General features: G+C 37.1%; 1 protein-coding gene across 1 annotated transcript; it reads left to right on the plus strand.

Annotated features, from left to right (window-relative positions):
• The first annotated feature begins 231 nt into the window (after positions 1–231).
• Positions 232–26808, plus strand: LOC5563985 (glucose dehydrogenase [FAD, quinone]). The gene is made up of 4 exons (XM_021854955.1): positions 232–973; positions 13690–14103; positions 14197–14367; positions 24911–26808. Exons 2-4 carry the CDS (start codon positions 13902–13904, stop codon positions 26413–26415), a joined length of 1878 nt encoding a protein of 625 aa, XP_021710647.1. The 5' UTR covers positions 232–973; positions 13690–13901; the 3' UTR covers positions 26416–26808.

Below are 26808 nucleotides of genomic sequence, written 5' to 3' on the forward strand. Positions count from 1 at the left end.
TTTTTTTTTCAGGCTCAAGCGCTCTGAGGCATTACGGAACCGATTTTATTATATAATAAGGGGTCATTCAAAAATGACTTCCATGATTTGGGGGAGGGGGGAGTCTACGAAAGTGTGACATAAGGTATTAGGTATAAGGTATTGGAAAAAGCGTGACAGAGTGGGGAGGGGGGGTCTAGATATCAAGAAAAACGATGGACGTCGTATTTGAATCGTCCCTAATATTCTGAAACAGTTTGAAAAAGATTAATCGTTTCAAGAACACTAGCAAGTGCCCCTTTTAGAGGTCGTCACGGTTCCCCAGAGATCCACGTACCTCCAGTTGGGAAACCCTGCCATAGTGGACCGGGGAGTATGAGTGGGAATGAGCGAAAAGAAATTACATCCGAACGAAAGAAAGATCCAACGGTACAAACCATCCGCGCGGGCTCAGCCGACTTCACTTCCAGACGGGCTGAGTCAGTTGGTTTCTAACTTTCGTGGACTGCAAACATGTCGCTAGTGAAGGTGGTCGGAAACGTTGTATAGTGACGGGATTAATATCTACGGATTATTCAGAATGCCAGTGTGATTTGTTTGTTGCTAGTTTGGTTTTCGATTTGGTCCGACCGCCCATATATGAAAAGTATGCCGGATATTGATGTCGCTTAGTGTGGTGTATAAAAAGTGCATACCAAAAGCATAACAATATCCAAGGGAAGAAGAGTGGATGACCCATTTAAGTGCAAGCTAAATCGGTGCTACACGTGAATAATCTGAGCGAAGAAGTGAAACCACAAGTTGGGAGGAGGGAACAAAAGAAAGTACAATTGGGCCAGTGGGCGGAATTTTACAACCTGTTGCCTGTTGTCTGAGTAAAAGACCTGTTTGGATGTGGCGCTATAAACGTCTTCGACTCTGGAATTATCTTCCCTGACGCATAATACAGTGGTATTGATCGGATTGGATGCTAACTGACCACCGAGACGGAAAGGTAAGATCAGAAGGTGTAGGTTAAGGTCGTTGCACCGGCGGAAAACGTGTTATGCGTGCGCTCATTTCTATTTCGTTGTTGTATCATAGTTAAGTGGAATGCTTCTTCGTAGAGAAAGAAAGTGAGAAAAAATGAAACTTTTCATTGGCTGCTAATTGACCGGAATGATGAAAAACATGAGACATGTTCCGTAACTTTTGTTGACGGGACGGGTTCGTACGGATTGACGTAATTGCTTCGCGTTGCAAATTTGCAGTTAATGTTTTTCCTGATTTTATATGTTATTTTTTCAAAAAGGAAAGAGTGGGCTCATGCAATTTTTGTAAAACAGAATGAAAAACTAATATGAACAAGGAGCAATTAAAATGGTAAAACACCTGTTAATAAACATGCTTAAATGCCGAAAGCAGTGAATCTCAAGCAAAAACCGCTCATTCAATAAAAAAGAGTGTTTATCGGATAATTGGATATTTTGTATAACAATGGGCTATTCGGGACAACGACATTAACTAAAGCATTCTTTTTTCAGTAATAAAGCAAGTTAATAAGTGGAAGATCTAAAAGATTCCATTTAATTGCTAAGACTGAAATTGATAGTTTGAAACCCCTTCTTTGAACTATTAGAGTATGTCTTCTTTGAATATGATTGCTAACATAAACAAAGAGAAGGATAAATCGCTGAAGTCCCATTCCAAAATGTTGGTTTAGAAACTGGTGATAAACGAGTCAAAAATGCAAAAAAGTGCGTTTCTTTGTGATGCAGGCTTCCTTGCAATAGTGAACAGAAAATGTTCAATATATTGCATCAAAATGACCGATCAGTGTGATGCTTTACATATGTACATGCTCTTCGAAAAAAAAAAATGAGGAAACAAAGGATGTGGTCACATTTCCAAACTTTCCGGATTAAGGCAGAAGATCCTAAGCTTCATCAAAGGGATAGAGGTTTCTTTCCAAACACATCCCGCAAAGGCTTTGTGCCGCGAGCCGAAATGCACCTAGTTAAGGATAGAACTATCTTACCGGATGCACGTGAAACGTTTGAAATGTGGTAGCAGCCTTACGATGAACAGCAGAATGGCGCAAATGTGGAACACCAAGGCAGTATGAGGAATGGTTTCATCGGTACGGCGGATGAGGGGGACGTGCCAACTCCCACAATAAGTGACGTTAAGGATGCTATCATACAGCTCAAGAGCAGCAAAGCAGCTGGCAAGGATGATATTGGAGCGGAACTTATTAAAATGGGACAGGTTGGGGCCTTCCTCAGCCAAGTGATAAGAGTCCGCGGCTACAAACCAAAGCCATGCTGAAGGTGTCTGGGTTCGATTCCCGGTCGGTCCAGGATCTTTTCGTAATGGAAATTTCCTTGACTTCCCTGGGCATAGAGTATCATCGTACCTGCCACACGATATACGAATGCGAAAATGGCAAATTTGGCAAAGAAAGCGCTCAGTCAATAGCTGTGAAAGTGCTCATAAGAACATTAAGCTAAGAAGCAGGCTCTGTCTCAGTGAGTACGTTAATGCCAAGAAGATGAAGAAGGAGGTATTTTAACGGACGAACATGAGACGATTGTAAGGCGGAAGCAGCACTACGATTAACGCCGCAGAGGTGGAACACCATGGCAGCAAGAGGGATGGTTTCATCGATACGGCGGATGAGGGAGACGTGCCAACTCCCACACTAAGTGAAGTTGATGAACTTGTTGGAAACCCCCCAAAGAGTTAGAAAATGTGATGATCTTCTCTGCCTCCTGTACAACATTGCACTAAAAATGTTGTGAAATAGGGCGAGCTTAACATGCGGAGCACGATCTTCAATAAACTTAGCCAGATCATCTGTTTTCTGGTAGTTGCTGACCAGTATACCAGGCTGAAATGGTTGACTTCAAGATAAATACGTCGAAGATGAAGTTTCTATTACCTGGAATAACAGAGAGCGATAAAGCTCTCATTGACAGAAATGTGGCGATCGAAGAAGTAGGTTCGAGGCGGTGGATGAACTTGTGCACCTCGGATCATTGGTATCTTCGAGCTTGTGCAGCTCTCCAGTGAACCTGGTATCGAGAGAGTCGGAAGGGTACAATGGGCGAGCACGTTGTGATAATGCCGAACGAAATTTCGTAGAATTAGTGATCACCTCGAATCCGGTTGGTACAAGAGATCGCAGCAAGCCGTGCGCGCGGGCGGCTGCGTTTTGAATTTTCTGTCACGTTTACTTCGGTTCCGCGTTTCGGACGGTGAAAAATAGATTCGGCTGATGGCGCTATGTCACCTTCAAATTTTTTTTGTGATCTCTTTGTTCTCAAATCCGCCGATATTAGCAGGTGCAACGTAATCCGGGTTGTAGTGCTTTGTACAGTGATAAACAGCTGCAATAAAACTGGCAGATAATGCAGTGATTTACGTGTTAGTTTTTATTTGCGACGATTTTAAAGATGGCTTGTAGCGTGCTAAATTTTTGCATGATTCCGTTAGTGTTACGCCACCCGGATATTTTTTTTTCATTTGGAATAAGTGTGACTTTGACAAAATAAGATAAAAAATCATACGGTTGTGAGATTTTTATCATTTTTAATTTGAAAACCTGTGTTAAGTAAGAAATCCGCCTTCGATGATAATTATTGTGCTACGCAGAAATTAGTTCAAACCAAATTCAGATATGAAACCATTCAGAGGATGTCGATTCAAATTCCCAACAGATTAATATTAAAGTTTTTGAGGAAACGTGTTTTTACTCGGCGTTTCGATAAGTGGACGGATTTGGTGAGTTTGTTCCGATTTAACCGCTGTTTTTAATTCTGGGCTATTTCTGTAGCATGGGGTTGGGTCACTTTATCTTCTCGTTTCAGAGAGCGAGTAATGGCGCTCAAACCAAAGCTTCTTAGCTAGGGCACAAGGTGGAAATACCTGTGTCTCATCCCTGGAAGACAAACACGCATGGAATGACTTTAACTTTCTTAGCAACGTCACTCCCAACGATGATGAAAACATTACATTCACGCTTACACTCAATTACAAAAAGTATACTAAACTACACATACACTAAATTTCAATCCGGTCGCATCGCTCGCTTATAGTGAATCCTAGACCATTACCCTTCCCATCATCCAACTCGTTGACATCTATGAGGGCGTCGGTGAGTCGCTGGCCTCTCTTCAAGTAGGTGTCATATCATCATTTTCCTTTCCTTTCCTCGTAACGGAGAAGATGGGCGTGGCCGGCAATGGAAATTATCATGTCTTTGCATCTCTGAATTCCGATTGGATAGCTATTTGATCCAAAATAGTTTTCCATGAGTAATTGGAATAAGTGTTGTAAAGTTTCTAACATGACAGTTTTCAGTATGCAATCCACGAAATACTCCGTTACCACGCAACGCAACGCAACGCAACGCAACCTCGAATCCGGTTGGTACAAGATGAAAAGGGGCGGAAGTGTGGGCAGATCGAGAAATTGGAGGCAAACAGCAATGGACCGAGTTTGCTGGGGTAACATTATGGCGCAGATCATGTCTTGAAAGACGTAACGCCATAAAAAGTAAGTTAAGTTTCAAATCGCAAACGAAAGAGACTGGAACCCTTCAAGTTTGTGAACTACTTCTCAAACATCTTGAAAAGAAGAGGCATGATTTTTTTCATTTACGACGACAAAACTGAATGTGACGACGACAAAACAAGAGAATGTTTGAAATATATCTCAATTTATGAGCAATCACATGAAGAGATCAAACATGAAATAAATGATTTACTTGGATTTGGTACAGTCCAAGTAATCAACATTGAAAAGAGATCCCATTCTAGTAATCTTCGGAAATGTCTTTCTCAAGAATTTTTTTTTTAATTATAGACGCTTTAACCAGTAGAAGCATTAACCTAAGAATGCTAATGTCGCTGCTGTTCGTGTTATCAACATCTAGTTTGCCACGAACTGACAGCGTGAGAACCGGGCCCCAAAGTGTCAGATTAATTTTCAAAACCAAAACAACAACATGGTATTGAACAAACAATGAAAACCCATAATTTAAGGTAATAATTATTAAAATCAATTTTGTGACAACAACGCCACTAGCGTTCTGCTACTAATATTTATATTCTTTAACCATAGTATCAAGAATATTATGTATTTAGCACACATTAACGAAAATTCTCTAAATAATATGAATGCTATGGTAACGCAAACGTATGTCTAAGTGATATGGTAACATTTCCGGCAGCCAAGTGGGCAATTTATAGATCCCAACTCAATGCAACAATGAGAATGTGACACAAAACATTGTAGTTTGCATGTTAGTTGCATGATTTATTAAGATTCTTTTCGCGTCGAGGACGTCTGTTCTGTGAAAGAAGATATGTATCAAAAAAACTCAATGTGCCAAGCTTCAGAATAACAATAACCCAATCTTTTGGACTGCCTTTCATGCCAACGAATTACGGAGGCTCGTACCTATGCTTACCAGAGGCTATCTTTTGGAAGAACATGTCCTCTTTTTTGTTCGTATTTCCTCCCGTCCTGCTTTGTTCTCCTTTTCTCAAGTAATTTAATATTGAATTTCATATCCACTTTTTTTTTGTTAGAATATCTTGGATAAGGGGGAAGCAGTTTTTACTTCAAACAAAATGATAAATCTAGCGATTTTTCTACTCGTTTGTAAATTTTCAATTTATAAATATTGAAAAAAAAAAAAAAAACTTTCGAATCGTATATGGATAAGATTATTAGTTTCTTTCTGGATAATATCTGATTAGCACAAAAAAAAAAGAATACCTTCGTTGCCTCAGTTTAGTCATTTTGCTGAGCATGTTCAGTCATTAGCGACCATTTGCATGTTAGCTGGAGATCATTGGAAAAGGCTTTTGAGTTTTTTTACTCCCAGAAATACTAATATCGGACAATGGTCCACAGTTTCAATCGGCTATGTTTGCGTCGATGCTGACGAAGTACCGAGTTGCCCATTGGAAGAACGTGAATTACCATCCATCCAATAAACCTAGTGAACGAGTAAATCGGGTAATTGTAGCTGTGATAGAACGTACCAAAAGAAAAATAGCAGAAAGAATGAGATGAGAACCTACAGTAAATTAAGATGGCTATTCAAAAAGTAGTTCATGAGTCAACCGAGTTCACACCCTATTTCATAAATTATGGTTGAAGTTACATAAGTTCAGGTGATGAATACTCAAAACTAAGAGATAAAGGAGAGGATGTGGAGTACAATCCGATGGAATTGAGCGACAAAAAGAAAGAAATGTTTGAAAAGGTCAAAATTTATTTGGAAAAAAGCTTACGAAACATACGGAAAATATTATAATATCAATAATCAATTTTGAAATCGGGGAGATCATTTTAAAGAAAAATCACTTTCTTTAAATAAAGCAAAAGGTTTCAAAACCAAACAAGCAACTACCTACTCATCCGCTAGATTCATAGCCAAACTAGGTTCAAAATGTTTTAAGCTTGAGGATTTGATAGGAAATAAGCTGGGAGTCTAAAGGTCTGCTTATCTTCAAAAAAAAAAATAAATAAAAATAAGAACTGAGTACAAACTGAACATCATCAAGCAAAAATCGTCTACACATGTGGTTCCAGACGGCAAGCTATCTTAGCCGAGGCACGAACCACTGACAGCACAGGAGCAATAGATCGATCTGCTTCAATAAAACGCAGCGAAAACAGTTCAGAACATTCGCTTTAGGCATTTTAAAAAAATATATATATTATATCAACACGAAGAATAAGTGTGAATAGTTCCATAACTAGAATAATAAATTGCTTAAATAGAGAAACAGTAGTACGGTAGCTACCGGTAGAAGAATTTAACTGGAGTAATATGAAATATGAAAATAATATGAATCATTTTACGATTTTGACGTAAAAAGTAGAAAAAACGTGAAATTTAAAGGATTTACACATTTTTTACCATAACTTTGTTATTTGAAGTGCTAGAGCTTTGGTGTCTTCGACAACTTTGCCGAAAACACAAAACCTCTAAGATGCAAAACAAACAAGTTTGCATCGCAGCGCTACCTATGCGGCAAAATTTTCAACTAACTTCCATCATCAAATTGAAGAACAACTAAATTCAAGATATGTCTCCTTTGACACCAACCCGAAAAAATGCTGCTCCTGACCCAGTGTGCATTGGAAGCAAATCTGGTAATATTGCATACTTGTGACCATTTCTCGATTACTTTTTAAAATCGACGTAAGTAATTCCATACGGTTTTGAGAAAACAAATTCAGAAGAATCAGAACCTAGGTTCTAAAATGAATCACCTTTTTAACATTTTTTCGCCGTGTGCATTGCTTAAATTTAGCATACAATGAGCTCGCGTTCAAAAACTAGGGAGTTCCTGTTATTTCCCACAAAAAAAAAAAAAAATATTACAAAATGATAAGCCGATTTATTCAGTTACTTGCAACGTTTTTGTACCAGTGCAAAATCGACTCAAGTAGTGTTTTGTTTTGATTCGTGGTTAAGTCATTTTGTCTCTCCATACAGCGGAGCGGCGAAAGTAGTGGTTAGGTTGCGAAAGTTGAAAATCTTACTTTCGTCGTTTTGTAAATCCGGAAATTAAACGTTCTAAAAGTGAAAAATCGTGTTGGTTCAGAGCGAAATGTGTAGAATTTCGTCTGCGGAACACGTAGAATCGGTGAAGTAAGTTTGTATAATTTTTTGACTTGAGTCTGTTCGAATAAGTTTTCGAGATTTTACGTCTAGTTTGAGGACCCCGTGTTTTTGGTTTAAAATAGTCAAGTTTTACCATTATAAAAGAATCATTATTCAAAACTGAAGTAAACCACTGTTTCAGCAAATTAAAACCGATGTGGGTAAATTTTATTCATTCTGGACGTGTAGATATCATTTAAGGTTTGTTCAGTAGCTCCGGTATTGAAATCCGGAATTAAAAAAAAACCGCGTTATGAAAATTTTGGTCTCCTATATCTGAAGATGTCAGATGGTCAAGTGATTATTTTGGTTCAAAAAGTGTCCATATGCGATCACTAGACTTAATACACAATATATTCATATACGAACCCATAAATACATTCGAAATTTATTGAAATTTCACTAACTAATAATAATAACATTTCCGGCCGTGTATCCGGACTGGCCATCGGTATCCAAATCCTCGTGGATGCATACGGAGGTGCAACTAACTCCCTTCACAAAACCGTTTTAAGAATTGGTCTATTGAGTCAAAAGATATGAGCAAGGGGCCCAAATAGCCGTAGCGGTAAACGCGCAGCTATTCAGCAAGACCGGGCTGAGGGTCGTGGGTTCGAATCCCACCGGTCGAGGATCTTTTCGGGTTGGAAATTTTCTCGACCTCCCAGGGCATAGAGTATCTTCGTACCTGCCACACGATATACGCATGCAAAAATGGTCATTGGCATAGTAAGCTCTCAGTTAATAACTGTGGATGTGCTCATAAGAACACTAAGCTGAGAAGCAGGCTCTGTGCCAGTGGGGACGTAACGCCAGAAAGAAGAAGAATATGAGCAAAAATGTGCAACAAACTCGTCCACGCCCCTTTAAGGGTTAATCGAAAAAAAAAATTTCTAGCACCGTCAACCGGGGCTACTTTTGATTCCGGGGGCTACTTTGGACACTCACGTTTTTGATTTATTTTTACATATTTTGAACATTTATTGCGTGCATACACAACTTAAATATATGCGAGAATTATCGAAATCCATCCATAATTTTTGAAGCTACAAATCCTCAAAGTTGAAGAATGTGGAAATAATGTCAAAAGAAGCCCCCTTTGACGCTATGTTGAAGCTTTGAATGTCCTCCTTTTCCAAACCCAGTGATGCAGAATGCTCTCCTTTCTGGAATATCCTTCTTGTAAGCCTACTCGTACCAAGCAGATGAGCTGGAACGTTTATCGTAGCCGTAATTCTGTGAGTAGAATCTCCAATTTTCATTCTTCGACGACCGATCGCTTATTTAAAAATCATATATTTTTTCGGGTCAATTTGAATTTATTATCAACAAGCTTCTTTATCTACATGACATTTGAAGGACTCAGTGTACAAATTTTTGATTTTGTGTTCCCTGCTTGAAAAAATTGGGACATTTAGTAATTATAATTATAGTTATTCACTGCAAATGATCACCGTGGTGACCCATTTATAACTACCAAAACTTAGTTTGAGAAATGGAGAGAAACTTTTAACAGAAACATTGCTGCATAAATTGTCATGATAACATTAGTGAAAATATGTTTGTTGATAATGATTGTATATATTTGTGCTCTTCTACTATTGAGGCATATTATATGCAATCTCTGTGCTACTGTGTTAATGAACGTTATGTGAGACTAACAGCACTATAACTGACGCTTATTCCACCCTACTTAGAGGCATTCCAAAAATTACAAAAAAAAAACCGTACCGGGTTCGGTTTGATACACTGGTACAGAGACGAAGCGCGTTTGCGGTTCAACACAAGTTGCGAGGTTCAAACCAAATTTGCACATCGGTTCTGTTCATGGGAAGACTGGTTTGGAACATTTTTCAAAATGTATCCATAGTAATTTCCATATAAACCTACATCGTCTTTGGGCCACCTTGAAATCATCACCTAGAAAGCTGCAAATTCCACAGAACACTATTTTTATGGTGAGGATAGTAAGGGAGATATAGGAGGTTGAATTTTCAAACTTTTTTAAATTTTGAACATCATCTGCTAATGTATCAATAAATGAAAACCGAATTTAGTACTTTACCATTTGATTCCACTAGAGTTTGTATCCTTTGACGTATATGCGTATTTCGACATCAACTGTAAGGCCATTTTCAGTGTAGTGTACTAGACTAGTCGAGTACACGACACTGAAGATGGCCTTACAGTTGAGGTCGAAATACACGTATCTGTCGGAGGATACAAACTATTGTGTTATTAAATGGTAAAATACTAAACTCTGTTTTGTTTATAGGTATTCCTCTAAACAGCTCTATGGTTTATGCTGATGCATAAATTATAAACCATAGAAGTGACAAAGGATAAAACTTCTATCGAAAGATGGAGAAACGGCCTATTAACTCATCAAAATATAGCCAACAAAGACAAAAGTCAAGAATTGCTATGCGTGCCACCTTTGGCAAGAAGCTGACATAAACTCCACTTTCGTCATGATCGATTAAAATCGGTAAAGACGGGCGTTGTGAAACTATTTAACATACGACTTCCAAAAACTGGAGTGAAATTTTAAGTGTGGTTACCCTCGGTGGATGGTACGTGACTTGAGGCACGTTGCCGACCACGATGGAGTCCGAATTTTTAGGTCAGTCTGTCCACGGACTGGAGTGTGGATGATCGAGGGAAATTGCAGAAATACACATCCGATGGCATTGACGTAGCGAAATGGGTGAATCATGCAGATCGAATGATTAAGCATAATAGTTAAGAAATGAATCGATAACAAAACGCAACATGAATGAAAGTTAAACCTTACTCACGCCGGCTCTGTGACGAATTGGATATCTCGAGAAAACCGTTTCGAACATATAAAACGTGGGAAACCAAAAATGCTTATTTTACTTACGGTAGGGATATTTTTCATCGATTACTCCACCTTTTTACGTCACATAAAACCGTATTATTGCATCAAAGTTTTAGAGCACGGTATGATGGAATGGATGTAAGATTATAATTAGCGGTATCTGCTGTTACTTAATTTGTCACCCACTATGACGTGACCTGAAAGTTAAGTGACGAAGCGTTTATGATTGTATTGTCAATGAATGCAATACGCAAGGAAATAGCATGTCGAAAATATCAGACTGGCAACAAGGTGCATGGTTTTACGTGATGTCTGCCATAGTGGATGATTTATTCATGTGGATCAAAGCCTTGCGGTATCGGCTGTGATTTTGTTTAATTGCTAAACCAAAATTTTATAGGAATCGAATTTCGGAATTTTAGGTTACGGCTGCACTTTATTAGTATTGCTTTCATGTTACAAAGCTTTTTTGGTCATACCTATTGATTGGCGCATAGGATAAATGACCTTTAAGGGGTTTCAATTTATTGGTTGCACAGGGCGGCCGCCCATTACCTAACATGTGAGTATGCACCAGATGAAATTTATGCACATTTTTTCGATAATAACTAAACAAAATGTGATGATTGAATTGTATGTTATCTATTCTAAAATCATATTCCTTTCTTATATTTCCGCTACTCAAATACTTTTGTAATTTAATTTGATACGTTCGAACATATGTGGACTTCACCATCCATAATGCAAAACCTTAGAATTCATGTGGTAATGATATGATGCTAAAACGTATCTGAATTAATTGTGAATATGAAGAAAGATCAAATTTTTACAATGCGCTGTGGTACCACCCGGTACGTTTTATGGACTTCTTTTTTCTTTTTTATTTTTAGATATCATTTCCCATTTACTTCTGTAATCATTTCTTGGGCAAGCAAGTTCGATTGCCAATAAGGTGCTGATTTTTCGTGGATTAGAAATTCCATCGATTTCTCAAGACATAAAGTAAAATAACGATATCTTCTTCTTCTTTCTTCTTTCTGGCGTTACGTCCCCACTGGGACAGAGCCTGCTTCTCAGCTTAGTGTTCTTGTGAGCACTTCCACAGTTATTAACTGAGAGCTTACTATGCCAATGACCATTTTTGCATGCGTATATCGTGTGGCAGGTACGATGATACTTTATGCCCTGGGAAGTCGAGAAAATTTCCAACCCGAAAAGATCCTCGACCGGTGGGATTCGAACCCACGACCCTCAGCTTGGTCTAGCTGAATAGCTGCGCGTTTACCGCTACGATATACAAATGGAAAAACGCCAAATTTAGCAAATCACGATCTCAGTTACCCTTTGCCTGTGTTCTGGGCTCAACATGACCCAGAGCCTAGCCCAGACCACTTAAAAGAATTGTAACTAATTGCAAGTGAACGATTTGTGCATTTTTTTTTTCACGCAAATGGATATTTCAAATTTTATTGCAAAATAGTTTTCTTGAGTATTTTTCTTGAAACATGATATTTTTGTTCCCAAATTAAAATCGCAAAAATTTTAGGTAATTTGAATGAATTTTCAAATTTACATTGTAATGGAAAATAAATTTAGTTAATTTTTTATCAATAATATAAGAAACATAACATAACCCATCCCCCAGATTCTGAAGTAAAAGAAAATAATCTTCAGAAGAAATAATCATTGAGTCTAGGACTTATGTTTGCTTGGTTAAAAAACCTGCCACTAGGAGGCGGTGGTGCATTTTAAACTCATAGAATTTGGCCGTACACAATAAGTGTTTTCTTCAAGAGGAAAAAACCGTACATCAAATCTAAGTGCATATTTTTTAGCATTTTTAATGAACAGAAGAAACATTTTAGAAAAACTGTTCATCAGCTATTCGATTTTTTATTTAACTTTTAGCTAAATTCCACCTTAAAGTTCTTGCACCTTATCTGCCATTTTTACAAGCATATTTGTAAATCAGACGGTGTTTCAGTAATTTTGACTTATACTTTAGATTTAGGATTGATGATTGCCCAAAATTTTTATCTCGGTTGGTCGATTCCATGATATATGAACAATTTAGTGAACTGATACTCTTCGCACTAAAATTGATACTATTCTACTAGTAACATTCAATGACATTACGACTGTGATGGCTGCTGGCAGATCCGACTATCAGAACTTCGCGTAACCTTTGTACGATCCAATGAAGGGGATTATTCAATTCTGAAGACACTTCTCTTTGCATGCTTGTCCATGTATAGATGCTCTTGTGATAAAACTAGTGCAGTTTTTCTTCCGTAACCGCATATGCTAGCCAAATCATCAACTTGCGAGTGAATTTATCTCCAAAACACTATTTGAAATAATGCGGTGTACCTATCTTATGTTTTAAAAGGTTGAATTATTGATTTGGGATTTGAAAATATAAGAGTTTCGTGTTCCATTTTGGATATCTCTTGCGAATATATATTAATCTTCATGAAATTTTCAAAACGTAGCAATAAACTTCTCGCTATGACAACTATAGGCATCACAGTAATTGAAAAGATGCGCCAAAAACTTAGGTGGAACAGACGACTCTATATCTCAAGTTTGAGTTATGTTAGATGACTAGTGCCTTTGGCTAAATTGATAATTTATGCTTGTTTAACACCTCTACCAGAAGCAAATACAAAGTCAATAGCATAATAATACAAAGCTCAATATTTTGCACCATTTTCCCATAAGTTTTCAAAAAAAAAACTCTTCTGTTTTTGTAATTTGTGTCGGTTTTTAATTATTGGTCATCTGATTCCGAAGATATTATTCAATTCGCTGGGGTATTATAAATATATAGAAAGTTATCGCAATTTGTTGTTTGTTATCGTATTTTACTTAAAAAAAGCATGAAACGAGCTCACCAATTGCTAACTCATCCTTTACTGAGCAGCCACAAACCAATTTCAACTCCGTCAACACAAAACGCACAAACTGATGTACTCTTTTCTCTTCATTGTTACAAATTTACTAAACTATGTACTTCAATAGTATTCTTTTAACTCATGAAATTCTATACAATGAGCGAGATAGTATGGCAAAGCATTGAAATTGAAGCATTACAAGGCACTGCAGTTTTAAATCTCAAAATAGATGTTAAAATTCGTAGCATTTCTTAAAACTTATCCATTGATGATATACAAATTGTTAATAATTTCTTATTTTATTTCAGACCGGCTAACACGAGCTCTTAGCTGCATCTATCATATTGAACCCAAACAAATGGCAATGCCGCAATGATGAACGATGAAAGGCTACGATAGGCAACTCAACATCGACTAAGCTAAATCCGTTCGTTTACATTATAGCTCTCTTGAAGTAGATCCGTTGAGAGAGTTAATCATCGGCTGATAGCGTATCACAAGCGAACCCACACGAAGGAAAATGAGCGAGCTGGTAGGAGCCGCTTTTGGCTCCGTCGCAACAGCCGCCTCTAGTGTAGGTTGGTTCGTGCCCATGCTAGTGGCGGCTATTGCCTACTTCCAGTACGAAGAATTTATGGACCCAGAGGCGCGAGTCATGGACATACCGACCGATGCAATGTTAGATAAATATGATTTCATAATAATAGGTGCCGGTTCGGCAGGTTGGTGATGTTACGCGCACCTGTTGCGCCGTCTGATAAGGTGCCCTTCAAGGTGGGCGAATTCTAAACTCGTTTCTTGCTTTGCTCTTTTAGGGGCAGTGCTGGCGAATCGGCTGACCGAGGTGGAAAACTGGAATGTTTTGGTGCTGGAAGCGGGTGGAGATGAGACGGAAATTTCTGAAGTGCCACTGATGGCGGGATATCTGCAGCTGAGCAAACTGGATTGGAAGTACAAAACGGAACCCTCGGGAACATACTGCCTCGGTAGGTATTGAATCTTGAATGAGTGACCTTACTTCATTGCACAAGAATGTCTCGACATAAGATATATGCTGCCCATAACTGCAAAACAGTCACATTCGAGATTTTTGACAAAATGGAGTTAATACCATGGAGAGTCATCAAATGATAAATACTTTCGATCAACTTACTGAAATCTGTGAGATTGTTCTAGAAAATTGGAAAAAAATACCAAGTTGTTTTGTCACATTGGTAGTTATAACCGCATAACAGTCACACTAAGATTATAAATGAGCCTCGTAATGTGATACCAATGAAATTTCTATCAGAATTATTTTCTGACAATTCACCTAATATGCGATATGAGTTGTACAAAATATCTGCCTCAAATAAGCATTTTTGAGATCCTGGTAATTTTTAGAAATTTTAGTTTCCTCCCATACTGCCACAAAATGCACACTTAGTATTCCATTTACTCAATGCCTACTTTTGTCGAATGTTACAAATATGCAGTTATGGGCAGTATGTTCAGACCAAATATCTAGTAATCGGACCACGAGGCAATCTTATTTATTCTTCTTCTTGGCATTACGTCTTCACTTGGACAGAGCCTGCTTCTCAGCTTAGTGTACAACACTGCCCATAACTGCATAACAGTCACATTCGACATTTTTGACAAATTGGAGTTAATACCATGGAGAATCATCAAATGATAAATACTTTCGATCAACTTACTAAAATCTGTGATTTTGTTCTAGAAAATTCGAAAAAAATACCAAGTTGTTTTGTCACATTGGTAATTGTAACCGCATAACAGTCACATTGAGATTGTACATGAGCCTCATAATGTAGTAGCAACGAAATTTCTATCAGAATTATTTTCTGACTATTCACCCAATATGCGATATGAGTTGTACACACATTTCAGCTTCAAATAAGCTCTTTTGAATTCTGGATGATTTTCTGAAATTTTAGTTTCCTCCCATACTACAGTAAAATGCAAACTTGGTATCCCATTTACTCAATGCCTACTTTTGTCGAATGTTACAAATATGCAGTTATGGGCAGAACAGTACTTCCACAATTATTAACTGAGAGCTTTCTTTACCTAAATGCCATTTTCGCATTCGTATATCGTGTGGCAGGTACGACGATACTTTATGCCCAGGGAAGCCAAGGAAATTTCCTTTACGAAAAGATCCTGGACCGACCATGAATCGAACCCAGACACCTTAAGCGTGGTTTTGATTTGCAGCCGCGGACTATTACCACTCGGCTAAAGAAGTCCCAATCACTATTTTTTTCACCGACCTTAGCAAAATAAATCGCCGGTAATTTTCAATACTGAGTCTTGGTAGGGGAGGGGGTAGTAAAATGAACACCTTAAGGGTATCATCTTGTTTCTAATAGTAAAACGAAGATTTTTTATAGTTCTATCGCACAACATCAAAGATAGGGATGTTATCTAAAGCAGCGACACGAATTCAGACTAAAATAGCTAAATTTTCACACATTTTCACCGTTAGCAAAAAACGATGCAAATGTTCATTTTACCTGCACTGTGTGGGTAAAATGAACAGCTGTTGGTGGTAAAATGAATATCGTGCAAAAAAGTGAGCAAAACAAATATATTTGAAAATTTGCAGTGCATATCCTAAAATATATCCATAAAGGATTGAAACCCATTCAAACAGAAATGAAAAATAATAGAATTGACATCATATCATAACGATATTCACCTCACTGAAAAACTTCAAGACCTTCGAGCGAAAAGTTACGTCAGTTCTAATTTTCAAACGTGATTTTCTAAATCCTTATTTTTCATGGATATTTTCACTTCAATTGACCTCCGTATCAACCCGAACACACCGATTTATGCTTTAAATTAGGGACGTTCCGATATTACGAAGTATCGATATTTGATTCGATACGATTATCGAATCGAAGTATCGATACCACCGATATATTGAATCAAAATATCGATATATCGCAACATCATTTGATATATTCGATGTGCACAACATTCTTGAATCGCTTAGTTAACAGACGTTCAGTTTCCTACGATTCGCAAACAATTCTTCCAACCCAAAATGTTATCGGAATTTTGATCGATATAGACATGAATTTCTTCTTTTACGATACATAATATAACAATTGATATGTGAACTGCTTTCAAATATTTGAAAATCAATTGTTCTACTAGAGAACCCTACAATTGTTATCCAAATATTGGTTTACGATATATCAGAAGGAAATATCGATACCGCCGATATATTGAACATGAAATATCGATACCAAAATATCGAATATCGAAAGCAAAATATCGATATTCCGATACATCGGAAGTATCGGAACGTCTCTACTTTAAATAGTCCGTGCAAGATAGAAATTCCTTGAAATTTGATTTTTCTCGGTAAAAGGCACGGTGTTCATTTTACAACTCCTGTTCATTTTACCATTACTTCCCTCCCCTACTTACTTTTCTTATATTTCGGCAATCTATTTTTTTACCGACGCGACCGAGATTCGGCAAACGTTTACCAAGATCTCATTGTATGTGTGTTTCTATTCTTTTGAATTTTATATAATGTCATTAAGCCGTCAACCACGATTCATAATTAAAAACAAGTATTTATCGAGCAACGGACTCATGTTCCGTAACCGGTCGTTTGAGAACGTCGTGACCCATTGGAAGCCCACACAATAGAAACCTCAGCCAGCGCAGTTGCTGGCTAGCGTAGTGTGCTATATCCATACCTAAAAATAATGCGCTCTCGGGCTAGGCATTGGATATATATAGAAAGCGTTGCAAAATATATGTAATGTTTAGCTTTCGATAGTTGTTAAACTTCCACTCAGCTGGTTGGCCGTAAACCACGATTCATAATCAAAAACAAGTACTGATATTTAAGCTAGTTACAGTGTTGGACAAAACATTTGCAAATTTTTCGATTTTCCATACAAAAGGGTCAACTTTGGAGGCTCATATCTCAGCTATTTGTGGACCGATATGAATGAAATGTTTACAGCACGTCAGATATAACTTAAATTTGAACATATATTTTTGAGAGATTTTTCCAATGACGAGTTCAGAAGTAAAAACGGTTTGACTAAAGTGAAGTTTTTGGAGAAAAATCATAAACGATTTATCTGAAAATAGGAAAGCGCTACACATAAACTGTCTTCAGCAAACTCGTTCATATTGTCTAAATCTACAATTTTGCTGAAGACATTATAATGATATTCCTTCATTTTTTTAAAGTACGTAGATTATGAAAAAAATGTGAAAAAATTCGCTTTAGTCAAACTGTTATTGCTGCTGAACTCGTGCTTGGAAAAATCTCTCAAAAATATATGTTAAAATTCAAGTTATATTTGACATGCTGTGTAAATTTCATTCAAACCGGTCCACAAATAACTGAGATATGAGCTTCCAAAGTTGACCATTTTGTATGGAAAATCGAAAAAGTTGCAAATGTTTTGTCCAATACTGTATGTGTTTTTTAATAAGGTATTGAAAGTCTGTTTTGTTGCGGATAAGAAAAATTGAATTGTAATCTGTGCTATAGCTTGAAAAAAGGATTGAATTAAGAAATATGTAACCTTATATAAAATTATGTAACATAGCATGACATCTTTCCAATAAAAAAGTATGCATTGAGAAAATGATTGTGCTAATTTTCCCCTAATGTTCCCTGAAGGCCAGTTCTCCAAATGACCCTTTCCCCGAATAACATTTTTTCAATAGAAATAGGCCATTCGAGGAACTGGCGTTCAGGGAAACGCCATTCGAGGAACCGACATCGGACAAAAGTTGCACTACCTGAGAAAATAGCTTTCAATGTTTCGACTTCTTATGCAAATGTTTCAAATTTCCTAGTACATTTCTGCATGCCATATTCATTTAGAACTACCGCATAGATAACTCATTTTGCTTCTACATATTTATAAGCAAAAAATATAAGCATCAGCACAATTACATTATATAGTTGCTATTTGGATTAAAAGTTCAAAAAGAGACTGTTATGTCTTTATTTTCCAAAATGAGACTCCACCAAATTCATACTCAAACACATGTTCGAACTAGGGACGTTCCGATATTGCGAAGTATCGATATTCGATTCGATACGATTATCGAATCGAATTCAAAATATCGATATATCGGAATATCATATGATATATTTGAATGGAGCAAAATTTCTTTTATCGCTTAGTGACCTGTTGTTTAGTTTCCAAAGATTCAAATTAAAATCTTCAAATATTCAATATTATTGGTATTTTAACCGTTTTGGACTTAACCCCTGTACCGGCAGCTTCATTTTTTACCGCCAAAAAAGTATTCAAATCACGATAACTTTTTTGTTTTTTAATATTTTTGCTCAATTTTTCACAAGATTTTTAAAAACTCTTCTAATTTGAGAGTCCGTGTCGTTATTAATAATTGGTGATCTTGTTTTGAAGATATTCCGATGTTCCTTGGGGGACCGACATTCTCCATATAAAATGTTTTTGGCGGCCATTTTGATTTTGATCAATTTATCAAAAAAATAAAATAAAACGTGTACTATACAATACCAGGTAATAAGGAGCTACCCTGAAAAAATCATACAAATCGGTTCAATATTCTTGGAGAAATCTGAAAATTACGATATGAGGTTTTTTGAAGTTTTCAGGATCTTTATTTGTCCAGCGTGGTACAAGAAACATAAATGCTCATTACTCAGAGACGGCTGCACCAAATTGCTTCATTTTTTCACAACTCACTCGCATTACATGTATCATTCCTGGGAGTGAATATCCGAATACGCTAAAAATTCTGTAGCCTGAGATATTTACGTGAGTCGTGGCTACGCGAAGAAATTTTTGAATATCTCTGGATCCAGATGACCTTTTATCAATATCGAAACTAGGAGAGTTTTTCAAGAACTTGTGAAAGAATGGTGCAAAAATATTGAGAAACAAAAAAGTTATCGTGATTTGAATATTTTTTAGCGGTAAAAAATGAAGCGTCCGGTAGAGGGGTTAAGCATCTTCTGTTAAGGGACATGACAGTACAATTTGAACGGTAACTGCTTTTTGAAATACTAAAAATGAATTTTAGGGAGAAATTCCTACAATTGTTCCCTTATATTAGTGTACGACATTTCGGAAGGAAATATCGATATCTCCGATATATTGAATGGAAAATATCGAATATCGAAAGCAAAATGTCGATGTTCCGATATATCGAAAGTATCGGAACGTCCCTAGTTCAAACAAGGTGTTTTTATTTTTATATGCGTAGTAAAGTACAGTATTGGACAAAAAAAAAATATAAAAATTATTTTCACTTACCCCATTACCCACTTGTTCCGCGGTACCTTATTTCGAATTTTGTTATTTATCCTGAAATATTTTATGATCAAACCATATCTACAGCAACAATAAAGAAGGTTGTATGCTAAAAACCAGAGAGACTCGCGAAGAGGAAAAATATCAACGTCATATGCAGCCCAGATTCCGCTGTCACGAAACGTCATATGCAGCCCGTCGTTTTTATGGCTGCAAAAGTTTTTATGGCTGCAAAAGTATTGTATTCAAAATAAACTATTGTTAAAAACCTAAGTCGGCGGAGCAGTTTTTTTCCAAAATTGCTGATAAATCTAAACACAAGATTAGTTATTTCTTATGTCTGCTACGTTTGTTGGCATGAAATTTCACTCATAAGGTATTTGCTGAGAGGTTCATGTGAGGGTTTGAATGGCTTGCGCATGATTGGTATAAACATAAAGTGGAATAAGAAAAAACTCAGCAATCACAAAAAGAGAAGACCGTCTTCGCGAGTCTCGTCTCAGCTAAAAACATTCTTTTTGAATCTTGTATTTTTTTGCATGTGCGGCTTTTGGAACACTTCTAGTCTTGTCTAGTGTTTTTAATATACAGAATTATTTAAACAAATGATGTTGATGTAGCTAAATGATATCCGTGTGAGAAAGATTGCAATTTTACGCATTAAATCCGTTTTTGCACTAGTGATCTTAATTTTTGTAATTTTTCCAAAAATAATAAGTAAATATACCAAAAATTCATGATATATTTTCTTTGGCTTTAGGACATTTCGTCGAATGACGTTTGGTCGAATGACATTTGGTCGAAAGTACATTTGGTCGAATGGACATTTGATCGAATGGACATTTGGTCGAATTGCTTTGGAACTTTTTTTTGCTGGAATGACGTTTAGTTGAACGGAAATTTGGTTGAATGCTTATTTCTAAATGGTTGGTGAAATTATTTGTTGTTTTCTAAGTTTTGAAAAGTTGGTGAGATAATGTATTATTTTGAGTAATCTGAATCATTACCTGTTGTTGAACAAAAAATGGGACATTTTATGTAGTCTTATTTTCAAATTCCATACATCTTTTGATTGTATGAATTTTTTAGAAATATTTTTTTAAAATAGATTTATACATTGACTGAAATATTTAGCAGCATCAATTTATTATTCTTTGAATATATCATCATTCTTTGAAAAACTGCTCAACAAGTTTTTATTTCATTACTCAACGCTGTGAACATAATACTTGCATTATTTATTATTCTATTGAAAAGTCATCGTTCTTTGTAATGAACTGGTGATCTTCATCTGATGAAAGAATTTGGAGAGAGTGCTTGGGATCTTTCTTTGAATTCTGGGTTTTGCAGCATACGGTAATGGGTAAAATTTTTGAATGCGGAAATCATAATTGAAACGGCAGGAATAAATTGCTTTAGGGAAAACCTTTATGGCAAAGAGAAAGTTAGGTGTCGGTAACTCTGCTTATGGCCAATAGGCTCATGTTACTTCCAGCTCAATAAAATTCCTCAAGCAAATATATGGCTTTGATGACCTCGGGTGAATAACATAGTTTGCAGTAGAAGCTTTGAATTATTAAAAATGAAAATTGTGCTGATTCTATGTATCGGGTAAGGGAAGACGAGCTAACTGAAGAGACAAAAGTTAGCTTGCTTCCATTTAAGATCAACTTATCTCGAATTGCAGAACATGCCTGAACGAAAAAGCAGCAAAAAACATTGAAAACGCGAGGTTGAGCTATATGTTGGGAGAGCGTCTATCAAATTGAATAACAAAATTTTGCTAATCGTATAGAGTTTATGAGTAAAATGGCTGATACTTATTCAATTATTCAATTTATCTTGTATTAGCGGCAAAATGCTATTCTCGACTATAGTCAGACTAAACGTAAAACTCTGTTTCCATACGATTTAGATTCGACTACTATCGTTTCAACGAAATGTCGGTTCGACCAAATATCATATGCTTTCTGTTGCAACTAAACCTTTTCGACCAAATGTCCATTCGACGAAATGTCCATTCGACCAAATGTACTTTCGACCAAATGTCATTCGACTAAATGTCATTCGACCAAATGTCTTTCGACTAAATGTCATAGATTCATTTTCTTCATATTCATATTTTGTTTATTAATTTTTGACACTGAGCTGAACCCAGCAAAAATATTCTCAATAAACTTTGAATTACTGACAACATTTTCATTGTGTTTTCGTCAATAAATGTTTTTATGTGACTCTTCAATTAAATGAATGACCCTATAATTTTCCAATCTGGCTTAGCATTTTGAATCAGTCATAAGAACCCTTGATTTATGAGGCTCGTGAAGGGTTTTGGAATTAACGTCATATCAGCATCTAGAGCTCATCTTATCTAAACAAAATTGAATTTTTGTTATTGTTTGTTTGCCACGAGTTTTTTCATCAATTGACCATTTATCTTTGTATTTGCAAACCCGAAGATACAATGCACCCTGGGAAGTCTGTAAAATTTTCAACCCGAAAAGATTCTTGACTGGATGGAATCGAACCCACGACCCTCAGTATGGTGTTGTCGATTACAAATTGTGTTAGAATCGATATACCTTTAGTAGACAGCCCCTTTAAATCACACTAGTGGCTTTTTACGGCTGTTTTACTATAAAACGTTGCGAAATATTTTTTGTCATGAAGGTCAGGAGCTATTTGAGCTCGATTTTATCCAAAAAATGAAAAATAGTTTCAATTGAAATTTAAGATCTCTTGCACCCACCTCTTGTAGCTATAGTAGCACTACTAAGAGAAACTATTTTTATTGAACAAAGAAAAGAAAGAATTGAGAATTTGTTTACGTCAATCAAAAGTTTTCGATCCGTTTTTCAAATAAAAAATATGAAAGTTTTGTACAAATACGGTTTTGATTTGTGTTTTGCCTACGTCGTGAAGCTAGTGTATATAATATTTTGAAGGATGTGAGACCATCCTTAGGTTGGTAGCATACGCGGTTATTAAATAAAGCCATCCTGAAATTTAAATACCAGACGGTCCAGGAGCATTCATAATGGAATTTATCTTGGCCTTCCTGGGCATAAAGCTATAGTCGTCATATGATAAAATCGATTGTGCTACTTTTCCGCGAATGTCATTTACCCAAACGTCAGTTAACCGTATGATATTTTCCCGAGTAACCAGTTTCCCCGAAAAGTGATGCATCTCAAAAATATACAAGTCTTCAGTGACATGGTGGAAAACTATAAATAATGATAAGCAAATAAAGGAAGGTCATATTTTACCATTCTCGATCAAACAGGTATACTACCAAAAATGCTAAGGACGGTGAAGCTCGCAAGAGCCGCCAATCAAATTAAGAATGGTGAATATCTGATGAGAATGAGCATGATTGACCGCCTGCAGATGCTACTCCGTTATTACTAGAACAGCTGTACTTACACAGAGAACCAACAGACACTACACGGGATCAGTAGCATCCTCAATGTGTAAGTACCGGTGCTCTCATTATTATAACAAACAATAAAGGCGCCGGCTGCGTCAGAATGCAGGTCAATTTGGGGATGGGATGGAAATGTTTACGTGTTACTTGCTTTATGGAAGCCGAGGAGTCCTCTGCACTTCCACAAGTAGACACTGGGAGTTTGGATATGGGAAAGGTTTGGGTAAGGGATCCGTTTTGGTAAACGATAAATATATAATTTGAAATGAATGCACCTAGCCGGTTTCGCGATATTACTCGATAAAAGCATTGAACGCTGAACAAGTGTTCGTCGCTCGCCCCACGGAGTAAGCGACAAGATCAAAGGATCAAACACTACTAACGCGATCCGCGATACTATTGCACCGTGGTACACGAACGACGCGCGACATGTTTGATCCTGCCCTCGTCACCCACCCGAGCAGAAGCAAGCAACAAGGTCGAAGGATCAAACAATACTCAATTAAGAAGGGTGCATATCTGATAACCGATTTATTCACCACCTTTAAATTAATGAACTTATGACAAATATAGTTTCCAAAATATTTTCGGGAAAATGGACTATTCAGAGAAACGGGGTATTCGGGGAACTAGAATTCGGGAAACTGGCGTTCGGGAAAACGACATTCAGGGAAAAGTAGCACAACATGTTTTGTCAGAAAAGGATAAGGTATATTCGGTAACAGTTATACCCCACTAAGCTATGAATAAAAACTATATTTATGTACCATGATCCCACAGTTATGGATCAAATAGTGTGGAGTCCAACCTATAAAATTCAATAAAACGACATGGAAAACGTGAAATTGTAATTTAAATGCATGAATTGAATCGTTTCAAACTGGAACTTCGGTTAGTAAACTGTTTTGAGTGTAATATTTACATAGGATTGCATAAAAATAAAAAATTGTATCGGTTTCTGAAAACCATATTATGGATCAATTTTCATATTATGGATCAAATTGTGACATATTACGGACCAGTGCGCAAAATCAAGAGATTTTAAACTCAATGCCTCTGTATGTATATGATTTGGCGAAAGTTAACAATGTGCACATATTACTGCAAAAAATAGCAGTGTTAGAGCTGTAAACAAGGGTAAAATGCCCTTATTTTGTGATACTGCGTTGTAGTAACTGACACATGAACTGTTTCGCTCCACACCAAGTTTTCCACCCATTTTTGTCTGCTAAAAAAATGAAATTTACAAACCTTGATGTTTTATTAGTTTTGTCCTTAGTGCGATTGTCTGAAAATGTCGAATCCTATGCTTAAAATGGCAGAAATCTACATTCTTTGGAAGTGATCCATAACCGTGATAAACAATCATTTCCTGATCCATATTATGGATCACTAGTTAGAAGTGCTAATATTAGGTATTTAGAATCAACAATCAAGAAAAATGTTTTCCAAAGATGAATTCATACTTAATTGAAGCGAACGAGCATGGTTTATGCTATAACATTTGAATTTTACCACCTGTGGGAGCTTATGAATGCTGACGGCACTTCTTACAGAAAACGACCATATAATGATAGCTGTGTGGTATCAACTAAACATTTGTCAAATACACCGTTATTTAGCGATTGAATGTTGTGCTTAACATTACAAATGGTAGAAGACAAATAGTATAACATGGGAAAAATATGTTTTACGTCACTGTTTATGTTTTGAGCGAGTTATCCGGTGTTAAACGCCAAAGTGATCCGTCACTGTAGGTGATCCGTAACTGTGTGGGCATGGTATAATAATTATTTTTCCCATTTTCAGCTATGGTTGGAGGACGATGCAATTGGCCGCGAGGTAAAGTCCTAGGAGGATCCAGTGTGCTCAACTACATGCTATATCTTCGAGGAAATAAGAAAGACTACGACCAATGGGAAGAGCTAGGTAACCCTGGCTGGGGCTACAAGGATGCTCTGTACTACTTTAAGAAATCGGAAGACAACACCAATCCGTACTTAGCAAACACGCCGTACCACTCCACGGGTGGATATCTAACAGTTGGCGAAGCGCCGTATCACACTCCCCTGGCGGCAGCTTTTGTGGAAGCTGGCGTTGAAATGGGATACGACAACCGGGACCTGAACGGAGCGAAGGCGACTGGGTTCATGATTGCCCAAGGAACGATTCGTCGAGGTGGGCGTTGTAGTACCGGTAAAGCGTTCTTGAGGCCTGCAAGACTACGGCCCAACCTACATGTTGCGATGTATTCTCATGTCACACGAATTCTAATCGACCCTGTTACTAAAGTGGCCTTCGGCGTAGAATTCATCCGAGATAGGAAAATTCATGTAGTAAGAGCATCCAAAGAAGTTATTCTGTCGGGAGGAGCAGTGAATTCTCCTCAAATATTGATGCTATCAGGAGTTGGACCTAAAACCGAGTTGGCAAAGCATAGAATCCCATTGATAAAAGATCTATCAGTTGGTGAGAATTTACAAGATCACGTTGCATTGTGTGGTCTTACATTTTTGGTGAACCAACCAGTCTCAATTGTGGAACATCGGTATCATACTGTTTCAACGGTCTTACAATATGCTGTGTTGGGTCAAGGACCCCTAACGGTTCTCGGCGGTGTAGAAGGACTTGCATTCGTCAATACGAAATATGTCAATGCATCTGACGATTTTCCAGACATAGAGTTTCATTTTGTTTCAGGATCCACTAACTCTGACGGTGGAAACCAACTGAAAAAAGCACATGGTTTGACAGATGCATTTTATGAAGCCGTATTTGCACCCATAAATAACATGGATTCTTGGAGCATCATTCCTATGTTGCTTCGTCCAAAAAGCATTGGTAAAATTCAATTACGAAGTAGCAATCCACTGGATTATCCATACATTTACGCGAACTATTTCCACGACGAATTGGACCTTAAAACTTTAATTGAAGGTGCCAAAATCGCCTATGCTGTATCGCGGACACAAACGATGCAGAAATTCCAGTCAACCATGAGTGGATACAAATTTCCAGGTTGCGCGCACATCAAAATGTTCACAGATTTGTATTGGGAATGTATGATACGACATTATACTTGCACCATTTACCACCCCGTTGGGACATGCAAAATGGGTCCTTACTGGGACAAGACGGCAGTGGTAGATCCCCAGCTCCGCGTGTACGGAATCAGAGGCCTACGGGTTATCGATGCCAGTATAATGCCTTTACTGGTCAGTGCAAACACCAATGCACCAGTGATAATGATTGCTGAAAAAGGCGCCGATATGATTAAGGATTTCTGGATCAAACGGAGTGTAGTCAAAACGTAGGTTATGTTAACAGCTCGTAGCTTTCTGTATATATTAGGCCGTGGCAGTAGTATGATTTATTTATTTTGACCACTAAGCGTACGAAGATCATGTGTCATCCTTTAACAATAAGATTTTGTAAAAAGCGCCTTAGCATAGGAAAACAATTGTGATCTGATAATGGGACAGTAATCCGATAAGATTGAATGAAACCTAAACATGAACAATACAGTAACAGGTGAAGAAATGCATGTAATAGTTTGTGTGCAGTGTATAGCGAAAATCCTAATGAAAAGTATTTTCTATGACATTGGTAGACTTACTATGACAAAATATACAATAAAATGTTATACAATTAGGAAACCAGAAAAAAATAAATATTTGTATTTTGAATTGTTGTGCACCTTCATTAAA

This window comes from Aedes aegypti, chromosome 3, assembly GCF_002204515.2.
Source record: "Aedes aegypti strain LVP_AGWG chromosome 3, AaegL5.0 Primary Assembly, whole genome shotgun sequence".
NCBI classification, from domain to species: domain Eukaryota; kingdom Metazoa; phylum Arthropoda; class Insecta; order Diptera; family Culicidae; genus Aedes; species Aedes aegypti.